Raw genomic sequence first — 27,095 nt, 5'->3', positions numbered from 1 at the left:
GGCCTCTTTAATATCCTTCATATTAGGTACGCGACGTGATAAATTCAATTTTTTTTTTTCTTTTTCGAAACGCCGAGAACTACCGATTTATCACAGGCTGTATCTCGCCCCCGAAACAACGGAGTATAACGAACAAATTTCGACGCTTCTCACCGAAAATATTTTAGAAACTCGTTCCAACTACGCCCGGCGCTTCTTAACCCAAATTTTTTTTACACGAACGGGCCTCCGTATTTAAGAAGACAGCTAGCGTTGTTAGCCGCGGGGAATTCATGAAAGAGAACATGGAGCCGTCGTTGAAACTGAAACACGACGACTAGTTAACAAAACCAGCATAAAACCAGCAAGGAATTTTTTTCTCGAAAGTGCGTAGGATTTCGGGGGTAGATTTGTTCACCAAAAATAATCGTAATTGACCCACGCAACCGAAAATAATTTTTCCAGAACGATTTGAAATTTTTTAATTTTGTCGAAAAATATCATACCTTCTCGAATTTTTTTCTCGAAAGTGGGCAGGATTTTGAGGGTATGTCTAATGACCAAAAATAATAGTAATTGACCCCTAGAACTGAAAATATTTTTTTCAGAACGATTTGAAAAAATTTTTCTTCGCCCTAAACTTTCAGGGAAACATATCAGAGATATGGTCAGACATTATATTTTCGGTAAGGAATTTTTTTCTCGAAAGTGCGTAGGAATTCGAGGGTATGTCTATTCACCAAAAATGATTGTATTTGACCCCCGCAACTGAAAATAATTTTTCCAGAATGATTTGAAAATTAAAAATTTTTTTTTAATAACTTTTTAACGAAATCCCAATCAACAAATCGATATTCTTGATTTTCAGCTTATTTTGGCCTGTAGAATCTCCCATTAAAATTTTTCGATGCAATATTTCTGTAAACTGTTCGTTCTTTGTTCGTGATTTTTGTGTGAATAAAAATTCAGCTCGTTCTTGCGTCGATCTCTATTCTTTAACCGGGTCGTTCACCGTATAAAATCTCTTTAATAATATGCAATGTCGTTCAACGTCCTGCGCGTAATTTACCGGTTTTCTATAAGGGACGTACTGATAGCCGACAAAGGATAAAAATGGGGACCAAATACAATAAATTTCCTGGCGGTTTCGGCCGTAACTCGCGGCGGGGCAGAAAGATCGACGCTCGGCAAAGACTCCGGAAGCCCAGCACGTAATTCTAAGTCCTCCGGCGATACTTTCTGGTTATCTCGACCGCGATGCCGCCAGCACCGCAGCCGTGCATGTACGTCGTTGCGAAAACCGCACTTGAATGGTGACAAGAAACGACCGCGTTAGAAATACGATTTCACTGGCATGGTCATAACCGACGGCTATGTCCCCGTGGAAGGTCGTGCTTCCGACTGCGTATTACCACCGTGGCTTAAAACAGGAACACTAGGAACGCCCGGCGTGTTGGTCCATTTCCTACCTATTTCGAATTCCCACATAACGTCGTCGACGATTAAAACGGAATATTTGGCCGTCTCCGGATCTAATCGTCGATCCCTTTTGCCTTGTGGCGGACGCAACCGAGGCTTATCTCCTTTATTTTGAATTCGCTTTGCTCCGTGCTTCGTGTTCGCAGCGCGGAACGAGATCGTGGACCTTGTCCCAGCTAGCGTTCATGTTTTATTGAAAAGGGTGGACTGTGTTTTCCCATTGTCTTCGCGTTTGGAGAGTGTTCGCGTCGACGATACCCTCTGTGGCTCCTTCTCGAGTTTGTAGACCGACGCACCCGGTCGGGCTAAATCCCTGAAACGTGGCCAAAATGTATACTTTAACGTCAGCGTGCTTTAAAAATATAGTCCGACGTTGTTTCGCTTAATTTATAGCTAAACGTAGGCGCAACATGAACTAGGCGTTCTTAGAGATGGATAGTGACTAAAGGTTATGTACGACCAATGGCGAAAATGAGCGAACGCTTGTCTATTCTACGCAAAAGTATTCTAATCCTATCAATTCTCCAAATTAACGATATAAACTAAATGGGGGTTTGCATCTGATTTTTCTAGTTTCATTATCATGTTGGATCTATGGTCTGTTAGCAGTGGACTTTGTATTATATTTATTTTAACTAATGATTCTGCTCAACTAAAGAAGTTATAGTATTTGCGTCTGCCAAAGGTAAGAAAATCTCTCCTCTTATCATCGAGATCCGATTGTTTGCCACTTGGACGAATAATTTCCACAAGAAGTTGTCGAGAAGATATGTTTCTACGATACAAGGCTCTTGAAATCGTTTTAACTCCGTTCCGAGGCAGCGCGTTATTCGCGAGAAGACAATTTTCTATCGACAAAGCGTACGCACTCTTCAAGGAACGTTCTTAATAAGCTGTCGCGGCGTGCACGCGAGAAGATCAAAGACGTTTCAGCGACAAAAGATCGACTGACGACGAACAACGCCGCCTCATCCGACGGAGATGCAAATTAACTTCAGACCTCTTGCCATACGGCGGCTCGAGTACGAGGGCATTAACGCAACGACATGCACCATACACTATCGCTATGCATCCGGTGTGCAATGTCCAGCGGCGCGCTTTCAACCCCCTCCCCCTGGCCTTTGCATGGTGTACTGCAAGCGACGCGTTACAAACCTCGTTTCCCACGATCTTCGTGCCCCATTGTTGACTACTAACGCTGCGCCATGACCGCGTGCCGGATACCCGGAAGCATCTCGAAATAAAGCGCGCACGAACGTGATCCATGGATCCTGAACTGGCGCGGACAAAGGGCGTCCGCGAATTCGGGGCGAGGCGTCCGAAATGAATTTAAGTGCATCGACGCACTTAACCCATAAACCGTGCACTTGCAGCTAAACGCGAATAAAGACGATTTAATGAATCCCTGCCCTAAATACGAGCATAATTTATGCTGCTACCAACGCGATGTAATTGGGAACGGAAGCATTTCGACGAACGAACAACGAATCGAAACATTATCAGAGAACACGGACGAATACAAACAACGCGTCGACTCATTTTCCCCCGAATAACAGGTTAACATAGTTCGTTCGATGCTGGCTCAGCTTTGTCTACAATATTGTTTTATGGTAATACATATTCTTGCAAGCTGTTAGAAGCGACTAGAACGGTGCATTTTCTCGCGTCAGCAAGTAAACCTTGCGAACGCACAGGGAACATAAATAATGATCGATTTATTTTACTGTTCCACGTACGATTAAAAATATGGAAAAATTATTATTGTCATAATGTATTTATCATGAGAATAGGTACGGTGTACGTATAATTCTACGTAAACATAATTTATACAATTGCGAGGTACGGCTGCTTTCCTAACTTTAATTAAAATGTTTAAATTCGACAAATTCCTCTTATAACTATAGTGCGCTAAATTCAACAGCACTGCGTACCGCCAGTATTACTATGTATTACACAATAATCGTATTCACTCTGCATTTCAGTTACGCGAAATTAAATTAAGAGAACTTTATGACAGGCAATAATGGATTTAATTGGCACGCGGTTATTCAAAACTTGAACACAAACGTTTTGTAGAATGACTTTGTTAGTATATAGATTTCCAGTTATTTTCAAGCCCAGAGTAACTCCAATTAAAAATTAATTCGATTCGATCAGCAGAAAAGGGTCGCTCCAGTCCAAAACCTAATCTTACATTCGACTATCTGGCATTTTTTTCGATCACGTACAGGCGAAAGAAACCGTGGTCGTGCAAATTTTCGAGAAAATTAAGGGGAACTGTCCGGTCGCGTCGGTCCGACGCCCGCCAAGAAATCCACGCTGTAATCGTTCGACCCGATTCGCGCGAACGTCTCTTCCGGCCCGAAAAGTTCAATTTATATGCTGTTCGACACTTGGCAAAACCAGCGCACGATTATTGAACGGAGATCGAGTCTTTGGGTGAAGAACGTGTCGGAATTTGCGACTGTGCGCACCAGAGCCAACTAATTCCAGCCAAATTCGACGGCCGTGGTGAAATCCACAAATCGAACCTCGGCTTTCCTATTAGCAAGGGAGCTCGATGGTACCTCCAGATCAGCCGCGATATCCTGCAGCGTTTCTGAATAAACCAACAGACTGACAGCCGCTATTGATTATCGATGATTCTAGACAGAAACGAACGCGCTAAGGAACGGAGGAATTTGTTTCAATTACTTCCGGACGCTCGTTTGGTGATTCGACAGTATAAAAGACAATGGCAGGAAACGCCTAACTATGATAGTCGTTGGGTAAGAGATATTTCATAAAAACGTGAATCCATGCTTCCTAGAAAATCGGGAAACGCCTTGAATAAAGAATCCAACGTAACTAATGAAATAGTTGATTCTTCCGATCCTGTGTAAAATGTATCCTCCTAATCAAATAATAAAGTTTCGAATTTTACAAATATTAATTATTGTTTCACTTTGAGGCAGAAGAAAATTAAATTGAAGCTGAGTCTTTCCCGCTGGAAAACGCGCGATACAGAATTGTCTATGTCGCCGAAATTTCTGCATTAATTTCAAACACTGAGAGCTGCTTGCGATGTGCAATTAAAGGAGAATTTCCAGTGAGCGTAAAGGACGCATAGAAAATTTATCCAACGTTTTTTACAGATTCATATCACGGAAACGACACGTACGGAATGCTCAGCGCCGAACCTTTCTGCGACGCGAGTATTTTGCGCGCGTATTGCAATCCTGAAATTATTCGGGAACGGCGAAGAGAAGTAATTGCTGTCGAACTCAACGAACCAGGCGAAATCTAGCAACTGGAATCCAGGATTTCCACCACGGAAATGCGCTTCTGGGTGGACATAATTCATAGCTTAACCCGTCGTTCTTATGAGATAATTGGTCGTAGCAACGTTTCCAATACAAGGTTAACAGAAATTTACAGAACCGCGGGGAAGCTCGATATTTCGCGTTCATCCGAGTACCGGGAAATACGATATAACCAATAAATTTAATCAATTTGATGTTTTACTGTTCGGAAGAAATGGAGAAAAACCTTAGAGATCATCAATATCTTGGTGTGACTATTTCAAGACAATTTCTTCCATTTTTATCTCTGTTCTCTTTCAGAGAATACCTTGATCTTCGTAAACGAGGGAAACCCTTGATCCCGTTTCGATCGGTGCATGAAGCGCGAGTTAAACTCCGACCGTTGACGCAGCGATTATTCCGGTACCTTCTCGACGTGCACGAGACATTCACGTGATTTGAAGCGTTCATGATTTCACAAGAAATCATAGACATTTCTTTCTGTAGATGAAACTTGCCTCGTAAAAGATTCGTTGTTCGTTGTGCCGATACTGATAATAAGACAATTAATTGTACCGAGAAAATATTGACACGCGCATCGCAATTTCAATATTTGTTTTATTTAATGGATCATCCCTCGTCGCGACGCTTTTTTCTACTGATTACACTTGAAAGCAGTTACCAATTCCGTCTGGAAAAAGACCGACAAATAACACTCTATCCTCCTATCTCCAATCCCTCGCTAGTGAAAAAAAAATCTCCAAATCGCGAATGGAGAAAGCATCCCCTAATAGGCGATACAGAACGACCCGTTCCCTCCCGTCCCTATTGAATCTTTCTCGTCGGTTCCAACCAGCCGAATCGCTAAAGGATTCCTCGGTTCGTATCATCGACGAGGGCCATCGGCCTATCGATCGATCTCGATATCTTATACAGCGAGTACAAGGAGCGTCTCATTTTATAAAATGCGTTGAATTGTTAGAAATTGAACGTAGGGGAGTAGAAGCGCAAGGACAGCTAAATTTCTGTTTAATTTAATCATCTCGAATGCAAATAAACCATAGAGAATGAATCCTAGAACGATGACTATTATTAAAGAATATTAAAAAAGAAAACGAAATTTGATACAACATTTTCTCGTCCGAGAAAATCGACTCTGAAGTTTGTTCAACTTTGCAAACGATCTAGTGCAATTTGCTTGACGTGTATTGCACTACTGCAAAACAAACTATTACGCAATCTAATAAACTGACTCCAATCGTAAACCAAACTGTGTAGACACGTTTCCATCAATGTTTTGTAAACACTGGCTCGGACAGAGGCAACCGCAGTAGTTAAATACACGACAAGCAAATTGTACTAAATCGTTTTCAAAGTCGACCAAACTTTGCAGTCGATTTTCTCGAAAACTGAGCCCCGGATGAGAAAGTGTTATATCGAATCGTTTCGATCGAACGCACACGTTTCCTGTAAAAAGTACCGCTCGTTTTGTGGCCCTGCATCTTTAATTCCCGACCAGCGTTTAAAACGCTCTAATAAAGAGCCTTGAACGTACAAGCAAGAAAGAAACAAGTAAATGTTAGTATTAATAAGCGAAACGGGGATCTCACGAGCAACCGATAAATGGCCAATCGACTTCGCAGACGGTTCTATAAAATCGTTTACGATTTAAGCGAAAGCGGCGTGGCTCGCAAAGTGTCTTCATTGGAAAATACTTTGCCACTGTCGGCAGATGCCGTGAGAAACTTGGTAAAGAGTTTATCGCGTTTCGTGGTGACGTTCGTGCCTGCGTCTGCGTTTTAAACGCCAAAATAAGAGGCCTAGCCGAGGCGATTGCCGCGAACGAGAAGACGCCATCATGAGAAGGCTGTCAGAGCCGCGAAACTTATCGGCGAGCGAAGCCATTCAACCGAGTCCCCAAGTTTTCCCGCCGATTTCGCGGCTGATTATCGATCGACGACACCCGTTTACTATACTTGAGAAAGCGTCTGCGACCGAGAGTTCAGAGGCAACGTCGTCCGCATAAATGAATATCTGCGCGCGTTTCGGGACTTTCGACTCGTGGTTCGACCGTTTACCGCCAACGACATGAACTTTGCACAATTTACAATGATGTTTTGGTTGGCTTCTATTATCCAAGTCCCGTGCAGAGCGAATTTAGCCTCGATGGTAGTGACAAAACTATGATTATGCGTGGAGAAATATTGTGAGTTGCATTTACCTCGACAACAATTACAGTACCATAATAATTCTAGTGAAAGAACGCATCAATGATTGCCCAATTTTCGTTCTAATTTAAATATACTTTCTATTTTTCTCCGCCCCTCATCCAGGATAAGGCCGAGACAATTATTTAAAAGAAATTATAATTGTTCGTAGTACGCTTATTGTAATATTTGATAATAATCATATTCGCTTCTCCAAACTAAGCCATTTATTTCTGAGGCGATCTTTCATATTGTCAAAGGAATACTGGAGATTTTCGTGCCTTTGTCTTCTACTAACAAATTCAAATCGCTTTTAATACTCTTTACCAAGCTTCCCAGGCTTCCAATACTACTCGTAAAATAAGTTGATTTCAAACTCTAGAACGAGTACCTACAAGGATTAAAAATGTACGTGTACGTACTTTGATATTAGAGAGGATCTAATCCCTTAAAAGTAGTACTCGAACTCTGAGAGGCAGAAATGCACTACGATTTCATTGGAGTCCTACAATGGGGACAAAAGACTATCGTAGATATAGACAGTCAATCAGCTAACTTGCAAAGCACTCATACAAAAGCTCGAAACTACTCGGTCATGGTTCGATTCTCCTCAGAAGCGCAGTATTCGTTCTTCAGAGCACTCGAAGAATAATTACTTCCAAGTAATCTTTTATCCTGAATATATAGTTATACAAATAACAAGATTTAAGTCGTTACGTTCCTCGGTCATTACTACGATAATATTTGTGCTTGCTTAAGCGTTCCGCGAGACTGTTATCTAGGGTAATTCATTTTTCTTATATTCATTTTAAAATTAATAACAGATACGAAACTCAGATGCTGCGATCCAATTTGCATGAAAAAATGTAAAGACGTATAAACATGCAAATAAAAAATATACGTAACCATTTATAATAATAATAATAAGTAAATAAATATTATTATAATCAACGGAATGCTCCTGTTTGCCCGAAAATAAATAAATATGCGCTCGGTATAACTTACGAGACTCGCCTGGATCGTCTCAAAGCGCATCTTCGAGCAGTCAAGCGTGAATTTCTTTTGACGTCGAAATCTCCATTTACTGCAAACAGAATTTCGCCTCGCTGTTCGACTAACGAACGCGACGCCGTTTCTTTCCTCGTCGAAGGGCCAACCTGATGCAGGGTTAATGGACAACCGAGCCCTTCCGTCGTTGAAGCGCGGGGAAATTATTTCCCGTCGTCTGCGTGACTTCGTCAGAGACTATTAACGTTCGAGAGGAACATAGTGTAAACATGTTATTCGAATTCCGTTTTCATATCCGTTTTCAGGAGTGCAGCAGCCCTGACGGTCAGACAGTCCGGAGAAACGTTGCTTCGTAGGTTGACGAAGCGTACTAAGTCGATAAAATAATCAAGAGAAGGGCGGAGGGAGAGACGGGGAGTGGAAAGACGAGGCAAGGCAAAGAGAAATGGAGGAAGGTGTTGCGAAGACGTTGGAGAGGATAAGCCGAGTCAAATTAGAATGACTTGGCGCGTTGGAAATGAGAAAACAAGAGGGAACAGAGAGCGAGAAACGTGGATAACAGGGTCGGTTCGAGTGACGAAGCTTGACATACCTAGCTCTAACTAGCATTGAATTAGTCAAAGATTACAGCCTCCGGGACAATCGATCTTTGACGTTCGGTCGTCTGTGAACGCTTTTAGATTACGTTTCCCTGTCTGCTAATCTTCCGCCTTGTCGATTCGTCCCGTTGTGCGTTAATTCAGTAATCGTCTGAAGGAATTTGATAGAACATATCGTGGTTTTCATAATTGCATAGTTACAGGTGTTGTATTTCTTCTCGCAAGTATGGCAAAACTGCTTCATCAGGCTCAGCGAATCTTCTCAGAACGATAGATTCGTTAAAGGGTAGGTTAATTCTCATAAAATTAGTCTCCTCTTGCCTCTCGCTCTGTTTATCAATCTCTACGCTTATCTGCGCATCCGCCCATCAATCTGGTCGTCTACTTCTTTCCCTTTCTCGTGGTTTACCGAATCTGACGAGGGATCCGGGCAAGATAAACGCTGGCTGCACTCGGTCAAGTAGGATCAACGAAAGCTGCGTTAATTTCCGTCGTCGAACCTTTACCTTCCGCCACGTGTAGCAACCTGATAGCCCATCAACGCGAGCAATCCTTTCCGATCGTGTTAAGGGGTGGAGGAACAACGGGAGATAGGAACTATTCCCATCCACTGGGGATCGCTGAAAAATCCCGTTTACGTAGGAAATAGGTTTCCTTGTCGACGACACAGACTGTGATCGGTGTATCGAATTCGGTATTGTTGGCTTGCTAAGGCGATCGAAGATGTCCTGGTGCTCAAAACATTTTCTACCTCACGGTAGAACCGTTCTTTTTGAAAGACCACGCTCGTTTTCGAACCCTCCTACGCTTTTACGGCGAGCTTATTAAGTCCCTCGATCCATTCCACCCCATTGGAGTATACTATTTTCAAAATACCCTGTGATTGAAATCATTTCAAATTGTGACGGACCATGTTTCGTGTTTCGTTGGAGAGGTTTCTTATTGAGGTTTAAATATTCCATCATCGTGCAACAGCAAATTTTCTGTATCGTTTGTTAGCGTTTTTCGTTTGAAATATCTCGCTAGGTATTTATTCTTTGAACACCTGGTTGCTTCGTACGTAGAACGACGAAGGGAATGTTCGAATCTATTTGTTTTTCTCCGCACGAAGCGCGTTACGTTTTTAAGATGACACGTACAATATCCGTTGCAATGTTTCTCACGGTCGACCAGCTGACGGCCGATAGTCCAATTTATTTCGTTTCAAGATACAAAGCAGCGGCTTCGAGGTTTCCATCCCTCGGGAGCGAATGTGTTCGCTGCAGATACTAAAGCTGTCGAAACAAAGGCTGAGAAGGAATGACCCAGTGATAGCAATGGCTTCTCGTGAACGACGTCGTCCGAGCTGGCTCCTGCGACCCTTTATAGAGTATTTTAATCGCGCATAAAAAGAATCTCTAAGAAAAGATGATTCACTCTAATCGAATTTAAAATCCTTCGAAAAACCATATTTGAGATTCCTACGTATTCCAATATCTACTGTATTTCTGCGTATTTTAAGTTCTTATTTATTACAAAATTGATGAAACAGCACCTAAATTCCAAACGGTATGGAAATAGATTAGATTGTTAATTGTGGTACATGAAATGTCCGTTTTTGCTGTTGGAACTAAAAAAAAATACGCTTTGATTTTACACTACAATAGATCCGTTGGAATAAAAGATAATTATTTTTTGATGTTGAATGGCGTTCGAATGCTTCAAGTTTGCTTAGCTGCGCGTTCAAATTATTTCAATTATGGGAGCGAACGTGTCAAAGAGACTACTTTTTTCTGGTACACTCTGTGTATCGCGCCTTAAAAATCGCCATTCTCGCGACAGCGTTAAAAGAAGACATCAGAAAAGAGCTGAATCGGAAGGTGAACAGTTCCGAGGCCTCGATTAGCATCGTGGCCTGGCTGTATTTACATTTAGATCGAAAAATGATTTATCGCGCGTAGCCCGTTATCAGGTGGTCCACTGTCCAAGAGGGCTATGAAATATTCATATCCTTCTCACGTGGCCACTCATAAAATTTTCACGCTCCTCCCCTCTTTCCAGATGGGATTTATGGAACGCTTGTACATCGCTTGTACGCGCTCAACCTCTGATTTCGAGCACGCCGGATGATTAATTAGCCTCGACCTGACCGATCCGCAAATATTTGGGAAACGTTTGTCGTCAGACACCTGCGAGTTTATTAGGTGATCATTGTGTTCGAACGTTCGCAAGTTTAACGATCGCGCAATGACAGCTTTTGCAACGATTATTGAGGATTACGTAGAAAATAAAACAAGTTTATTGTTTACCGCAATATTGACATTCGAATGCTGGTTCGAACACGAAGATCAGTAAAATTTCAATGCAAGAAAACATACTTTAAATCTGTTGACTATGCTAGTGCAAGCAATTATTTATACCCCATTTATTGAGAATATCTTTTTTTGGATCTATAAATTAAGAATGCCGTTGATATTCAGTATTCTCAACTGGATTACATTGTAAATACATATGGTTTTCATGAATTTTAGCGAAGTTATGAAAATAAGTACCAAATTTTAAGTTACGTAGTCCACAATTGTCTAAAATCAAAGTTTGGGACTCGCAAACAATTTTACGGTTTAGATTTGGCAGCGAACGCGTTAAATCGGAGCCCTCGAGCCGAAAAATTGCCCTCATCGAGGAAGTTCGATACCCCTTTATCGTCACTTTGATCGTGACTCTGTTGGCTCGCAACGGAACACATAAAGCTAGACAACGGCGATGGTCCGTTGATCGCGAAATAATCATCGCCCGCGGGCCTCGGTCATGTTTGCCGGAGATATCGTCGCTTCCTGTTGAAGCTTCCGGCGAACAAATGAGAAATAGAACGCGACAAGGGTGAGAAACGGTGAGAAACGGCAACGAGATACGGGGCTGGAGGGGGTTACCGTTTCAGATAGCTGAAGATAAGTCGTGTAGAAGACGAACGGATGGGAGAGGTTTGGGGGAGATGACGCGAGGAGTCGAGCGATAGCGACGCCTCGAGAGGGTAAGGGGGGTTGAAGGACGCCGAAGATGGCTGCCAGAGTGGCGATGGGTGCTATACGACCGAACGATAGAAGGAGGAAGATGGGGGGTGAAGTGCCAGGAAGGATCGCGAAACAAATTTACTTTGGGGAAGGAGGTCGAAGTGACGAGGACGAAGAAAAACGGAATCGGCGAAGAATAGTTGCGAAAGAATTTCTTATTAGATTGGAAATTGAAATAAACTCCCGACAGAAGCTCGAAATTCGACTACAATGACAATCCTCGCCTCGGCCCCGTTGCTTGCACGATTGCACCGAGCGACGATCGATCCCCTTAATCGTGGATCGGGCCGCTTCTACGCGACCCGATTACCTTCGAGTAATTGCATACTGAAGCCAGACCGTGCTTTTTCCAAACGACGCGACGCGTCGTTACCCTTTGAGTTTCTCGCGCTGGTTTGACATTCGCGATTTGTTTACGACAACCATCAAGACGTCGACACGTTACTAATTGTAAGTTGAGTTCGGATACGTGCAATAACGCGCCACGAATACGCTACGAATTCCCAAAACTCTGATATTCCCTGAAAGGGTGAAATTTTATTCGTCGATGCCACTCTGGACCAATGGTTTTCACACTTGTTCGAATTGTTTTTATCTATTGTAACGTATTGAATTTTTTAATCATGAATGTGCAGAATATAGAGTTCGAGTTAAGTAAGGTACTAAAAAAAAATAACCAACAACTAGCTGGGGGATTCAGAAGAATTTAAATGCAAATTATATAGCTGGTACTGCTACAAAATTATACTAAGGTCATCTTCTATTTCAAACTGAATAAAATCAGCGCAACGTGAACCAAAAATCTTAAATAGTTCGATGTTATCGAGTCACACGTCTACGTTATGGTAGTCTTTATGTTTGTATCTTGAAATTTGTTTCTCCTCACGCTTCTCCCGAAATGGTTCCAATTTATAAAGAAGTAATTTCTGTAAAATTTGAACTAGATCGGATAACGTGAGAACGTGCCCCGAAGCCCTTGAAGCTTAACATGTAAACATATGGATCACGTTTCCTCGTTATCCGATCAAACTGATAGTTTATGCGAATTACTTTTTTATGCATTGGTTTTCTTCGTCTCCCGAAAGAATCACATTTTTGCAGCTGCGTCGTCGTTGCATTAGATAACTAAGGTCTTTAACGACGCTATTGTACGCGTGACAACGATATAAATAAATTCTCCCTTAAACGTCTTCAGCGAAAAAATACGTATTGCAACCGTTTGAAGGTGGTTTTAACGGCCAGGCTCGCATTGGAAACGAATTTGGCGCAGCAGACAAATAAAACTCGTTCTAACGACTGAGCGTTATGCTCTTTAAGTCGTCTTGCCAGAACTTTCCTCGTTACGGTTTGCCGAAGGATGCAAGTAAGCCGCGAGGAATTCGTTCCGCTCGTAACGAAGGGGAGGGAACGAGGGAAAACAAGGAGGAGTAATTGCAAGGATGGAAAAAAAAAGAAAACAAAGAAGACGAGCTCGTTCCCGATTCGACGTTTAATTTGTCGAGATTACCGCGAGCGTAAAGTGTTGGGGGACTTCGTGACGACGGAATGGTGGTTCCTGAATTACGTTTTAATCCCTTGCCATTGGCCTGGCTTGTAAAGTGATTAAACCGCCGGAGGAAGCTTCCAGTAGCCCCTTTTGTCCGTCGCGTTTTTCCTCCTGGCGTAACTGTGCTTTTCTCGGGGATGAAAACTGGCGCAATGGGTCACCGGGAAGATCCCTAACAGCGGCTGTGCACGACTTGCCCGCTAAACTAAGGAAAGGAGACTTCCAATTAGGGAAGTAGTGAGTCGAGTTCGCCCCAAAAACCACGAATTAGTGGTCCCGCGACTGTCGACGAGCTTGGCCAGTTTCTTAGGGAGCACGAATTTTCTTCTTTATCGTGATATGAATCGTGACAAAGGTTCAACAGATTACGAAGAACAATCTTTTGCTCGATCTTTACGATGCAACGTAATCTAGGAAAAAGATTCTTTAAATCGAGGCAAACGTTTAACGCCATCGCTCCCAGAATACTCGATGCTTTTAAGATAAACAACGTCAATCTGAATTAACGAAATAAATGAATCAAAATAATGAATCTATATGTTATTTGTTTCGCTTAAGCACGTTCCATTCCTGTTCGTATGCCACACTGATAGTATTCCCCGACCCAACCACGAACCGTTGCCATTCCTGGCGATCAGAATGTTTTTGCCAGAAGCTATTCGATTACAATTACGACGAACAAGGCATACATAAAATTTTGAAGCCAAGCCTCCCCTTCCTCGCCCTATCGCCGTAGGAACGCGACTCTCAGGATTCTCAAGGGTCCCATTACCTTCCCTCATTCTATCGCATCCTTCCTGATCTTGGATTCACCGCGGGAAGTCATTCCAGACTCACGATACTGGCATCAGAATTCCCTCCGGTGGCCAAGCTTATCCCGTCCCTGGGAGCAAATTGGCACGAACGCAAATCAAATTGGAGAACGCGAGACGAAGGATTTGCAACGATGCATAAATCAACTATCGTGGAGTCGGTCGACCGACCCAGTGATCTTTCGTGATTTATACGAACGAAAGAGAAAGAGCATTCGTTCATATAAATCCGCGGCGACAAAGGAATCCGGTAGAATGAAAACGTACGAGGACCCTCCCCCATCCCCGTGACCCTGAAACTACCCCGACAATTACCGCAAATGCGAACAACCGAGTACGTGAAGATGTTGCGGAAGACCAAATCGGTTGTCCCGCTAGGAAACGACGTTTAATAGAGGGTATACAAATAAATAACCGAACGTGTATTGGCACCCCTTTTATCCAATAGCCGCAACGAATTGTGTTTTGTATGATACCGTATTTTAAAAAATTCTTTCTTGATTTCATTACCTCCCTTTCGTCGGTTAATATAATATTTCGATGTGCACAGGTCACGATGGGAAAACGAAGTTATAGGAAAATAATTTCATTTCATTTACAGGCTTTTTTGTAATTGATTAATATAATAATGAGTAACGTGTAATGGATTTTAATGATGCACACAACAAGAGAATGAAAATTTTAAATGTCGTCGTTATTGGTAATAAAACAAGTACCCTCGGTCTTATATCAAAGTTTGATAAAGAATTTAACGGAGACAAAGGATGTTTTCAACTAGTCGACCGGAGAAAGTCTTCGTTAGTTTTATAAAACCGTGACCGCTAAAAATTCTAAGGAGGGAAGAAACTTTTACGTTCCTCGAGCGCCATCCTCACAATGCCTTTTCTTTCTTTCCTTTTATTTTCAACCCCATCCTAGCCCCGAAACACTTTTTCCTAATGGCACCCAGGACTGAAAGTCTCGACCGTCATTGTCATTTAACGCACACAGACGCGGGCACGGAATAGTTCTGCTTCTGTGTCCCTCGGCAGAATCTTATGAATATTACAATTTGCCATCGTTTTGGCGAAACTGGTTCAACGGTTCTGAGGTATTTAGCAGCAGAAGCGTCCCGAAACTGTTGCATCTCTGAAAGAGTCGTTTGAAAATGTGCATAATGATTTCAATCGATTAGCTGAAACGAGAAACAGCAAACGACTTCTTAGTAATCCACGTTTACAAAAAAATTTCAAAAGTAGTTCGTATAACTTGCTTGAATAAAAAAGGCCGAGCTTCAAACGTCGGGATACAGAGTCCAATGGCGTGCAAAATACGCACGCGTGTATATACAAGTGGAAACAACTTCATCAAAACTATGGACGTCGCGACAACGATAAGCTCTTACGGCGCACAAAGAATGATTCATAAAGATAATATCTTAAGCGGTTCGCGACAGACCATTCGTGTTTTTATGAGTGTCTCCGTGCCTCGTGAAAGGGTATCGCATAAAAGTTGAAGTAGCCATGCAATTATCGAGACAGTGTACGAGGCTTAAGGCGGTTATGAAAAACACGACAATAAAAGCTAGAGATGGTCAGAGAGGGTGAGAGAAACGGAATCGAGAGGACAAAGGGGAATGCGATTCGCAAGTCGACGGTCGTTTTCCGTCGTGTAACCGCTTTCACGGTTTTCGACGACGATTCCACGGCCCTCTGCCTCTATGGTTTCGCAATTCCGCGTTTCCGTTAATAACGGTAACTCCAACAATAATTCTGCCGGAAGCTGTACCGTTGCCAACCAGTGCACCGCTATTGGTCGTCGCCGATGGCTCGCCAGGAATAAGCTTGTTGTGTCAATTTCCACGGACTCGCCACTTTGGCTGCACCGCGTCGTGCTGCTCTGTTTGCTGCGAGTTTAATCGCGTAGGCTAAGAATACTTAATTTGAACCATGCTTGGGCTCGCGGCGATCTGTAGATCTTCCAAGCTTTGTTCGTTTGCGCATGATGCGCCGACGTTGTCTCCAAGGACCAGCGTACTCGTATGCACGTGTACAGGGTGTTTGGCCACCCCTGGGAAAAATTTGAATGGGAGATTCTAGAGGCCAAAATAAGACGAAAATCAAGAATAACAATTTGTTGATTGAGGCTTCGTTAAAAAGTTATTAATTTTCTTTTCTAAATCTGTGATATTGACGATCAAATTCCGAAAAATCAAATTCTTTCTCGAAATTTAAAGACTTTGTTTAAGCTTTTACTTTGATAGATTACTGACCACCTGTGTGCAAAGTACTGCAAATATAAAAAATTGGCGACACTATTACATTGGTAATAAAAAAGCAGTAAAACTGTTTCCTTTCTATTTTTCTGATAAGCACCTACCATTTTATGAGAAAAACTTTGGATTTACTGCGTGAACACCCTGTACACACTAGGAACACGCTGTTTATAGGAATATCAAAGGAGAAGGTGCATGAATTCACTAAGTGGCTAACCATAAATTAGAAATCATGCCATTCAAAAGTTCTTTACGATCATGAGAATATTTTTACTGACCACGCGTGCTAACGTTTTATTCCTTGCTACTCAAGAGCGATCGATGCGTCATAAATTCCTAAATTGCGTTGTATTCCTGTTTTTCGATTTTCTCCTAATAAACAGTAACACAGAAAATAATATCAAACCTAAAGACCACACTGAAATGCAGACAATTTATATGTATTGTAAACAGGAATAGATAGACGTATCCAAAAACGGGTAGGACGAGCATTAGGGATGATATCAGAATATCAAAGTTTCGTATTTGAATTTAAATGTGATTTATTTATACGAAACGAATCCTTTCGTACAAAAAGAAATACAGTCAAGAAAACGGAAAAAGAGAAAGAAAACAAATACATAAGAAAACGCGGAGGATATAGAAACTTTCTGAACTTTAGAACCGTAGCCACTGTGTTTTCAGCGTATTTTACCCACTTCCTCGCGTGCTCTGCCTAGTGAAACCTCGGTAAGCCAGACTTTGATAATTTAATTTTAATTCAATTCCATACAAAAAGAAATACGGTCGAAAAAATGGAAAAAGAAAAAAGAATAACGTAAACATACAAGAAAAGACTAAGTGAATACAAAGGGAAAAGTTTTAAGTCTCGTAGATAAATAATCAGTGAATGTTTTAATAACAAAATAGAAGCATGAAAAAAGTTAAAACGAATTGGTTCTTATAAGACAATAACCCGATTTTTCAGAGATAAAATGTAGTTTTCCGTCAAATAAAAATCGTAGAAAGCTCACGGACGTATTTTTTATACCATTTTGTTTCGTAGTGCCACCCCGTATAAACAGAAATCTATGGTGTTGAGGAAATGAAAGAAAATCCTGAAAAGTCAACTAATAAAAGCACCGAGAAGAGTTTTAGGTATCGAAGATTCGCGGATCCAAAGATCTGAGAAAATCCCAACAAAAGTTCGCATATCAATATATGAAAATCCGATTCGAGGATCACAGCGACTTCCGCGCGACACTCCGTAATGTTGTTTGCTCGTGTTTCTGTCGGCACTCCAGGTATACCAGAGGAGACGGAAAAAAGTAAATGTATTCCGGTCGGCCTCGTGTCACCTGGATTTTATTCTTCTTACGATTCAACAATCCCTGCCCGGTCATATCAATCTCCTTTACACCGTGAAATCGTATTTCAGACGGTGTAACGTAATATTCGCGGAGAAAGCGTTTAATTAACAAAATCGGGATGAACTTGGCCAATCCGTTCGAATTTAATAAAGGCGCATGAATTAAACGCGACGACAATTCATCCTTCCGGCGACAGCTTAAAAATTCATCGAATAGCTTGGGAGACTTTATAAATTAACAGAACAACGATTTCGTATTTGTATTCCTTAAATTATTCGTTTTAAAAAGTCTCAATAATGATCTAGATAATTGCCTATCCGATAGAGATCTCTTGAGTACAAATCTCTCTCTGTATACAATTTTAAATTCATTTTCAATTAAATAAACAATTTATAATCAATAGGAATTACTGAAACTTCTTTGGGTATGTAGTAGTGTCAAAGTAAACTTCAAAATAAACATGGAAGATAGCATAAATTATAATATGTGATATGATCATTAGATAGAGGATGAAATGCCCTTTAAAATGAGCGTTTGTACGAGTCGATAGCTTTATTAGTTCCGGAGATATAGCGATTTTAGTTTCGCGTCGATGCGGTGGCTAGTTCCGGAAATATAAGAGTCCGAAGCGTTTGTTTACTACGGCCTTGTCAAGGCCGTTGACCGCGCGCGCACATTGAAAGTAGGTCAGTCGGCCAGACGGTCACGAGTCACGTACGAGAAAGAGAGGTCCGGCGCGACGCGTCAGACGAAGACAGCGATAGTCGAAGTAAGAAAAATTACCTTTTACATAAATTACGATATCTCGAAAACGGAAAGTCCGATCGACAAAAATCAAAAACCATTTTAAAAGGGAGGCTTTGCCGCTGCTAACGGTGGCTCAATAATGGATAAAACTCTAGTAGTTTCGGAACTGCACGCATCTAAACTTTTAGTATTTTTAATACGCGTGAATAGGCTATTGTACGTAAGCCGGACAGTGAGATGGTCGAATTAAAAAAAATTACCTTTTACGTAAATTACGATATCTCGAAAACGGAAAGTCCGATCGACAAAAACCAAAAGCCATTTTAAAGGGGAGGTCTTGCCACTTCTAACAGTGGCTCAATAATGGATAAAGCACTAATAGTTTCGGAACTGCACGCGCCTAAAGTTTAACTATTTTTAATACGCGTTGTTAGGTTTAAATCTGCTTTCAATTCAGACAAAATTTGAAATAAGTCGGTTCAGTAATTCCCGAGATATATCTAGAGTGTCGAGAAACACGGTTCTGAAAAGAATGCGTCTAGAGCTGTTAGATTTGAAGAAAAATGGAAACGATTTCGGACACTCGAGCAATGTTCCTCGGAAGATAAAAATATTTTCACCGTACATCGTCAAAAAGTCTCGAAAGTGTTCAACCTCGCCGGGAACATCGTTCCCTATTCCCGAGACTAAAGAAAATACTGGAGTTGATAAAGTTACTCGGCCCACACTGTATATATGTATATACACACATACACCGAAGCTAACGACTTATTCTTTTAAGACGCGCTTAAACTTCCAAAGGACGTCTTTCCCGAGCAGACGCCATATTCTCTCGACTTTTCGAGAGCTTTCCACGGGAATATCCCAGTCGCTCGCTGCCCACCGGAGAATAAAACGAGAAAACCCATCGCAGTAGATAAGTCGTGGCATAAATGCCAACACATGTCTCATGATATTTTCTTCTGCTTCTGTCGCGATGCGCTTCATCTCCTCATTCCTCATCCCCCTCGAGCCACCCTCCGCGCGATTCGTTCTTCGAGCTTTCATCCGTATTTCACGTGCCAGCTTCTTCCCATTTCTATCCCGAAAAGCTGCCTCGAACCTGTTCTCTTTCTTTTCCGCACTTTTTTCTTCTTTCTTCGGCCAATAGTCTTTCGATCTCGTGTGCTCCGCACATGGAGGCTGCTTGATATTCAGACTCTTTCCAGTTGTCGGGCTGTATTCGATCGAGAAAGAGAGGGAAAACTGCTCCTCGGACCAGCGAGGACTTTTTCGAGAGGTACGACCTCTCGTCTACAATAAAACCCTCCTTTCGGCCGACCGACTAATCTGTGAACGAAAAAGCTGTTCGTTTGAAAAGTGTAGATTGAAGGGTGCAAAGCACGCACGGTTCAGCTACTCAAGGTTTTGGGTTTTGTTTTCTCTCCTTACCGCAGAATATTCTCTCCGTTCTGGGAATTACGTAATTTTCTTCCAATACGATGGCAAGTTTCGTCTGCTAGACGTTATATCTATCAGCGATTAAAACGGTTGGATTATTATCGAACAGTAAGAAGTATAAGGTTTTGTATTTCGAAGACCATTTTAAAATCGCATCCATTCTACACGGTAAGCTTTTTCACCCGTATCCGAATAACAAAGTTTCAACAAGCTGTATCGTCTCGGACATATACTTCTTCGCGTAGTTTCCAAGAATAGATTTCCTTTTTGCATGTCACGAAAGAGAAAAGTCGAGGAATCTCCAGTTAAATCTAGAGAATGTCATGAAACGCGACGTTACGTGTGTTGCAGACCGTGAAATATGTCTTGGAGAGACAATCCAAAATACATGATAGAAATTCGCCGAACGGATCAAGCTTCGTCGTGTCGCGAAAACTACAAAAAGAAAAACAAGAGCAGGGTACAGTCCAGAAAATGAAAAAATTCTTGTTCGATTCACTAGCTATACATTTTCAGTTTTTTCATAACTATTTAAATTTAGTACGATTTGCTTGTCGTATGTTCTACTACTTCGAAACAAACTATTACGTTGTCTAATAAACTTTGACTCCTATCGTAAACCAAACTGTGTAGACACGTTTCTATCGATGTTTTGTAAACACTATCTCGGACAGAGACAACCGCAGAAGTAAAATACACGCCAAGCAAATTGTACTAAATCGTTTGCAACGTTGAACAAACTAGACAGTCGATTTTCTCGAAAACGGAACCACCACCTGGTCATAACAATATATGACAGGCCCGATCTAGCTCGTGGACGATAATTTGCCTAATTTAGCAGGCTGCAAACACTGTTTACGAGTGTTGAACAGCTAAGTCATCCAGAAATTATATTTTAAACAGCAAACAAATAATTTTGAGGAAAAACGAGCGTCATGGATCAGCTGAAAATGTTCGCGAAAAGTCAACTGGGAGCATAAAATCTCTTCGTGAATCAGTCGTCGTTTGGAAATCACTGAATCGTGACCCATCACAGCTGGGTCATCGGTACTTCGGAGGCAATCAATTCGGCGCTACCCTTTCAAATCGAACGATACACACGACGTAGAGTGAAAAGCTGTAAAATGGCCGGCCAAAAATGGATTTTATCGATCATCAGTCGTGCAACGGTCCGCGAAAATCGACTGAAAGAGAAGGATCGTTACAGAGAAGCTTCGTAAAATGCGTCCGAAATTTATGGATCTACGAAACTTTACTTTCAACGGAGATATTGTATACGTATCTCGACGCGTCTTATCGCTGATCGCGAACTTCAAAGGATTAATTTTCAAAATGTAGTCACGAAACATTTTGAAGCATGAACTGGATCGGTGAATCGAGCTTTCGTTCGCTTTCGTACTCGATGATTTGTTCCATATCGCGTCGAATCGAAGGCGATATTTCACTCCGCATATTTTTTTGCAATCCTTTTGTTTCGATCAATACCGTTCGTCCAATATTGATTTAAAACATCGACGAGTGACGAACTTTCAGAATTCTCCCCTGAACATTTTTCAATTAACTCTCACGTAACAAAACGAACAATATTGTTCTTTCGAATCAACGTGTATGTGTACGTGATCGTATGTTCCGGTTTTTTTTTATGTGGAAAAACTCCCTTAGGGAAGGGAGAGGAAACGGTTCCCCTTCCCAGGCTATGTATGAAGCCATTCCACAGGTGTTCGAAGAATTGAAAAGTTTCATTATACAGTGAACGTTGGATACATGCCCGAACTGATCTATGGCTTAAATGCCCGATGTTCATCCCTACCACTGAGAGAAAATTCCCTTTAAGAGGGAATTCTAGTATGACAGTGTTAAAATTTAGAGTTTCGTTTTTTATTTTTTTCGTAAAGAATTTAAAGCTCCATTGTATTAGAAAACTGTTCTATTCCCTTTTCTTTCCTCCTGCTGTCTCGCTTAATTTCTTCTCCGAGCAACAAGCCATCACAGAATTAATAATTGTAAGAATTTTTCGAGAAGACAAGATTCAATCAAGGGATACAAATATCCCCAGCTAAATATAAACGATAATCCTTAAAAGTACACTTGAAAATATTAAATTATAATTCGAACGATACCGGAGAATTAATTCGATTCACGATCAAATAAAACGAGGAATTATTTCAATTCCGTATCGCGCTTAATTCTCGCAAGCACTAATTGTTTAAAAGTGGGGGGAGAAAACGTTTTGCACCCCGATAAATCTCCCGTTGAATTACGCTCGCCCGCTTGAATTTAATAATGCATTTTCCCGTTTAATTAGGGCGTACGGAGAACTCAAATATGTTCTTCCACTGATCGGGTAAACGTTTGGTGAACGAACGAAACTTACTACGGAATCGCATCTGTTGAAATAGGATTAAATCCGTGGGAGTCTATCGAGGAAGTAAGAAAACGGAACAAATGGAAATAAATAGTTTTGGAATCTCAGGTATCCCAAGATTTAATCAAGGGATCTACGATATACATTTGATCTACAGTTTACGGGATCACGAGACATTTTCGCGGATCAGTGTGCTGAAACGAAACAAGCTAATCGTCTGATGAGACTCAAAGATCGAAGAGCATTCGACCGTCATATCCTCCTGTTGTCCTCATATCCTCATTATCCTCATCTCCTCTCCTAATTTGCACGAGCGTACTTCAAGCAAATCAAACGTCACAGTCGTGCTTCGAAATAATTCACAAGCTCGATACGGTGATTCCTGTCAGAAATCGCTCTACGCTTTGCGCCTGTTCCACAACACTGTGTCGCGTACGGAAACGTTTCCACCAGCGAGAATTTGCCCTTAAACGTCTCGAGAATTTCTAACGTACTTTCGCGTATCTCCAATTATAGGAATGTATAGTTGCACAGCACTTATTATCCAAATAATTTAAAATTTCATTATCTGAACGCTCATATTAACCTATTAGTTCGAATACTAGAAGAAGTGTATACCATCAGAAGATAATCCTGCTACGTGACACCGATTGAAATTATTGTCAACTACTGTTCTTTCGATTCACAGTAGTACGATTACTGCAAATTGCCAAAACAATAAAACGAAAACGAAACGTATTCGACCGTAGAATGTGTCTCTTATTCGCGGTTATCCTCGCAGTTAATTCTTAGCAGTTTACTAGGAATGACGATGCGCATTTACCGGCAAACTATCCCGAATATCACGCAGAACAATTATTTTCATTAATTTCATTGTTCCAGTTTCGTACACGCGCGGTGGCACGCGCGTTAATGCTGGTCGTTTTCTCATTTGCCGGGATGGCAAATCCGTCAGCCACGGCCAGCTTTAATTAACTGACCGCTCTAGACCGTATTTTCGACTAAAAATTCGATCTAATTAATGTTGCGCCAATGCCAGCAGCGATTTCACCAAGTTTCCTCGCCGCTTTCCGAATGATTTTCAAATGTATGCGTAAATTTGACCATCTGTATTTGACGACGACAATTTGCAAATCCTCGCTAACGATGCAACGCTCCATGGAAACCAATTCTACGTAGTTCTGTCCTAAATATTTAAAAGTTTAGTTATTACAGCTTATACGGTTCTGGTAATTGAAAATCTCACGGATCAAAGCTGCCAGGAGTTTCAATTTAAAAAATTCTGAACTCTTAAAACATCAAAGTTTCAAAGAGGAATTTTTCTCAGTGTTCAAGGAAAATCAGAAAATTTAATATTTTCTATGCAAACTGAAAACAGATCCACTTTGAACTTGGCTTATAAAGAGAAAAAGAATATACTTCGTTTGAAAACATTCTGAATTCTTCAACTCGAACGCGCCCAGTTGAAGTAATTGCTTTTTTGTCGCAATAAAATAATAGCGTTCGTCCAGTTCCTTTTTTCACGCGAGAACTGAAATATTTCCCTAAAAGGAGTTTCATTCCGTACCAAGGCTACTTTTAAAGAAGCACGAACAATTCTGATTGTAACGAAACGCTGTGGCGCCATAAATTCTTCATTACATGTCGAGAATTTTATAACTCGATAATGTACAGCGACCAAGCAACGTGGAAATTTCCGTAGACGATTCTGGAACTTTTTTAATGAAGCGTACTTTATGAAGTATCATAATACCCGGTTTGCTCGCCGTTAATGGCATTATACACGAAATGCATTTTAAAACTATTTAATGAGAGAACGGTTCTCATCCTTTGGAAGTTTCTTTCTACAAACTACGAATAAGATAAAACGGCGATTATTACGACGAAAAATTCATTTCGCCCAAGTTACATATTAACCTACGCGTAATAAACCTTGGATCAATTTTCATTCATTTTGCTTGAAAAGCTTGAAAAAAATGTTGTTCTAAAGTCGAACCAATTCTATCTTCGATAAAAATATTCTTCGATCTTAGAATCGGTAAGAAAGTTGATTCCATGCTTTGTTTTAGGTCTCAGACCGAAAATGAAGAATCATTATCGAGCTCATCAACTCTCCGTCTGGCTACGCCTAGTTCCGGAGCTTCATCGCGCGGGAATGGAGGATGTGGACTCTAGGCACAATTTATTCCGAGGACACTCGGACCCTAGCTTGTACGACGGATCGGTGAGACCGGATCCTTTGAGCAGGATCAGCGAGGAATTCAAAAGGAAGAACATTACCACCGAGCCACCGACCACGACCGATTACAACGCTGCCACGTGTGTCAGTTATATTCAGAGTACGAACCTTCAAAACGTTCATAACGCCAGCACGGACACTTTGGCCAGTTTGGACGCAGCTGGGTACGTAATAAACAGTCTCACTCGGTGCATCGTTAGTAATGGAAACGTTAATGAACCGGCATCTTATCGAGCCAAGTTTTAAACTCGATACTGTACTGTGTTATATGTGTACTAAAATCGGGTTACCCGTAAAATAAATTATCGCTATCGTTTTCATAGATAAAATTTACCAAATCGTTGAATGTTCGATTTATTTCTACCAAAACAGGTACGCCGCGTACTCGACAGCCCTGAGTGTCACGATTGCCATCGGCTGCAGCTTGTTGATTCTCAACGTTCTCATTTTCGCGGGCGTCTACTATCAGAGGGACAAGACGAGGCTCGAAGTGAAGAGCCTTCAGCAGCAACAGATGTTGAATCAACAGTGCGGACCGCGTGGCTTCACCGAGCTTAAACAGCCGCCACCGCCGCATTCCCACTTCCCTGGCGGCGGTCAGGTTATCGTCGACGTTGAAAACGAGATGTTACGAAGGTACTCCACCTCTCTCGACAAGTGCTAAAAGTAAAGGAGCGGCGTGACTTGATTAATTGGCGCGCAGTGGAGCAAGTCAACGAAAAGGTGGTCACAGATCCTCCGAGTGTTCTTACTCCAATCTTAACACGAACATCATGACTCTTTTTGTCGTATCCCAATTGTTCGTGGCTATTTGCCATATTCCCTTTCATCTATAAATAACACGAACAGCTCGTAAGAGACGAAAGCAATGCCATTCATCGTGTCGAATACTGTCTCTCGTACACCCTCATCTCAACCATTTTTTTGTAAATATACTTCTCACGTCACCCACCCAAAGACGCGTCATTTATCTCGAAAGACTCGCATCTGCTCGCTCGATGGCCACCTTTTCCCTCATTGTAACCCACTGCACGACTTTCAATTTTCTTTATCAACATGCTCGACGATTGCGTCTTGTTCCTGACCGTTACGGAGTTCGTAAAGATCGATCGTCGTTACAGGAACGTAATGAAAGGCCCTCCGAACGATCCCAACACGCTTCTCCAACAGGGCCAGGGAACTCACACGTTGCCTCATCAACATCACTATCAAAAGCAACATCAGCAACAGCATGCCACTCTTCCCCGAGCTTCCGTCATACAGGACATGAACGCGCAAACCCAAGTGAGAGCCTATCGTTTTACTCCAAACGTTACTTTCAACTTCCCTCGGAGATAAGTGAAGATTCCGCCATCGTACAGAGATAGCTACGCTATTTAATGCGTTACTCTAAACCGTTAAAATCTTTCCCGCCTTCGTTACCAGATTTTTCCCCCTTTTCTCTATTTTTTGTCAAGCTTCGCGACGTTTTTGTGCCGTTAACGATTTCTCAAGTTTTCCTAGTTTTTTCATCTCTTTAAAACTTGAGCCTCTAATCTCCTTAAAGTATCGAGTTTCCCTATCATCGTCCAGCAAATTTACTTCACCTTGTTTACAATATACGGAGTGATTAATTAAAAATAGTCAATGGTGTCGGTTCTTAAATTTTAATAAGTCGCAGAGGAACTATTCGTGAAAATCGCATTTAATTCGGACGATCTAGCGTAGAAAACTATTTTGACTATTTAAAGAGGATAAATATCGTGTGTCTTGTTAACAAAAAAAATATTCACGGGGAGGTTAATCTCTCAAAAAATTTTTCATTACAGTTTATTATGTTACTGAATATTTAACGAGCGACTGTGAACCGTAACGAGTTTTAGTTATTACCAATTTGTTGTACGTAATCAAGACATCTCTTCATTCGACGAAACGGGGAAGCCTTAAAAAATAATGCGCCGGATCCGTAACTCTTATTATCCATAAACAGAAAGTTTATTTGCAGAAGGGGAAACTCCCGTAGCCCCAGGTCGAAAATTTTACGTTCGTCGTTGATTTCAAAAAGTTCAGTTAACGACCGTGACGCGTTCGAAAGTTTAATTCATAATCCTATTAAGAAACTTTTAAATTCCTAAGCCGCGCTGATGAAATTTAGTCTGCAAAGCTTCTGACATTCTTCGTGGGTCGTTATTCCACCTACGAACAGTATCATCGCCTATCTCATTACTACGCAGACCATGAGTTCGGAACCAACGAAAGGTTCATTAAGCAGAATTTAACGGTTCAGAGTTAACTAACTTCTTCTGATTTTGACTTTCATATTTTCCAAAGTTTTCAATTTTCAACGAGAATTCGCGAGTTTTTTTTTAAGCTGATATGGCGTGAATTAACACTAGATCTGACAAACTACCTCTATAGATACAAAACATTGATTTTAATTCTCACTTTATATCCAAACGACTGTTTCCTGTTCCTTAAATTTATTTTTCCCTCGAAGATTACCTCAAATTGAAGAATCGAAGCTTATTTTCAGAGACAATAGTCTTCAAAGTATCCAATCATCGTATTTAGTTTTCAATTCCTTTCCGAGATGTTCTTCCTCGAACTCCTGATAAAGATCCTTAATCATTGAATAACATAAATTGGCGTTGTTAACAGTTGGCGTAACTCGATTTTATTTTAAGTTGGTACAACAGTCTGAATTCCAACAGACGAGAAGTCTTTTTATCCCCGAGAATTTCATTACTAAAGAACTTGACAA

The 27,095-nt window shown here is 41.3% G+C and overlaps 1 protein-coding gene across 6 annotated transcripts in view; it reads left to right on the top strand.

Moving 5' to 3' along the window:
- Nlg-4 (neuroligin 4) overlaps positions 1-27,095 on the top strand; it is a 425,248-nt gene that overhangs the window by 393,023 nt on the left and 5,130 nt on the right. For 3 of the 6 annotated variants that reach the window (XM_076765746.1, XM_076765745.1, XM_076765748.1), the window contains 3 exons: positions 24,186-24,519; positions 24,728-24,991; positions 25,477-25,639. In XM_076765746.1, the coding sequence (XP_076621861.1) occupies positions 24,186-24,519; positions 24,728-24,991; positions 25,477-25,639 (761 nt within the window). Of the gene's footprint in view, positions 1-24,185; positions 24,520-24,727; positions 25,079-25,476; positions 25,640-27,095 lie in introns of those variants that run through there. The other 3 variants (XR_013079733.1, XR_013079732.1, XM_076765747.1) reach the window with 3 other exon arrangements.

This window comes from Colletes latitarsis, chromosome 5 (assembly GCF_051014445.1).
Source record: "Colletes latitarsis isolate SP2378_abdomen chromosome 5, iyColLati1, whole genome shotgun sequence".
NCBI classification, from domain to species: domain Eukaryota; kingdom Metazoa; phylum Arthropoda; class Insecta; order Hymenoptera; family Colletidae; genus Colletes; species Colletes latitarsis.
The sequence above is the reverse complement of the archived record's forward strand: the minus strand, read 5'-3'. Positions and strand labels throughout refer to the sequence as shown.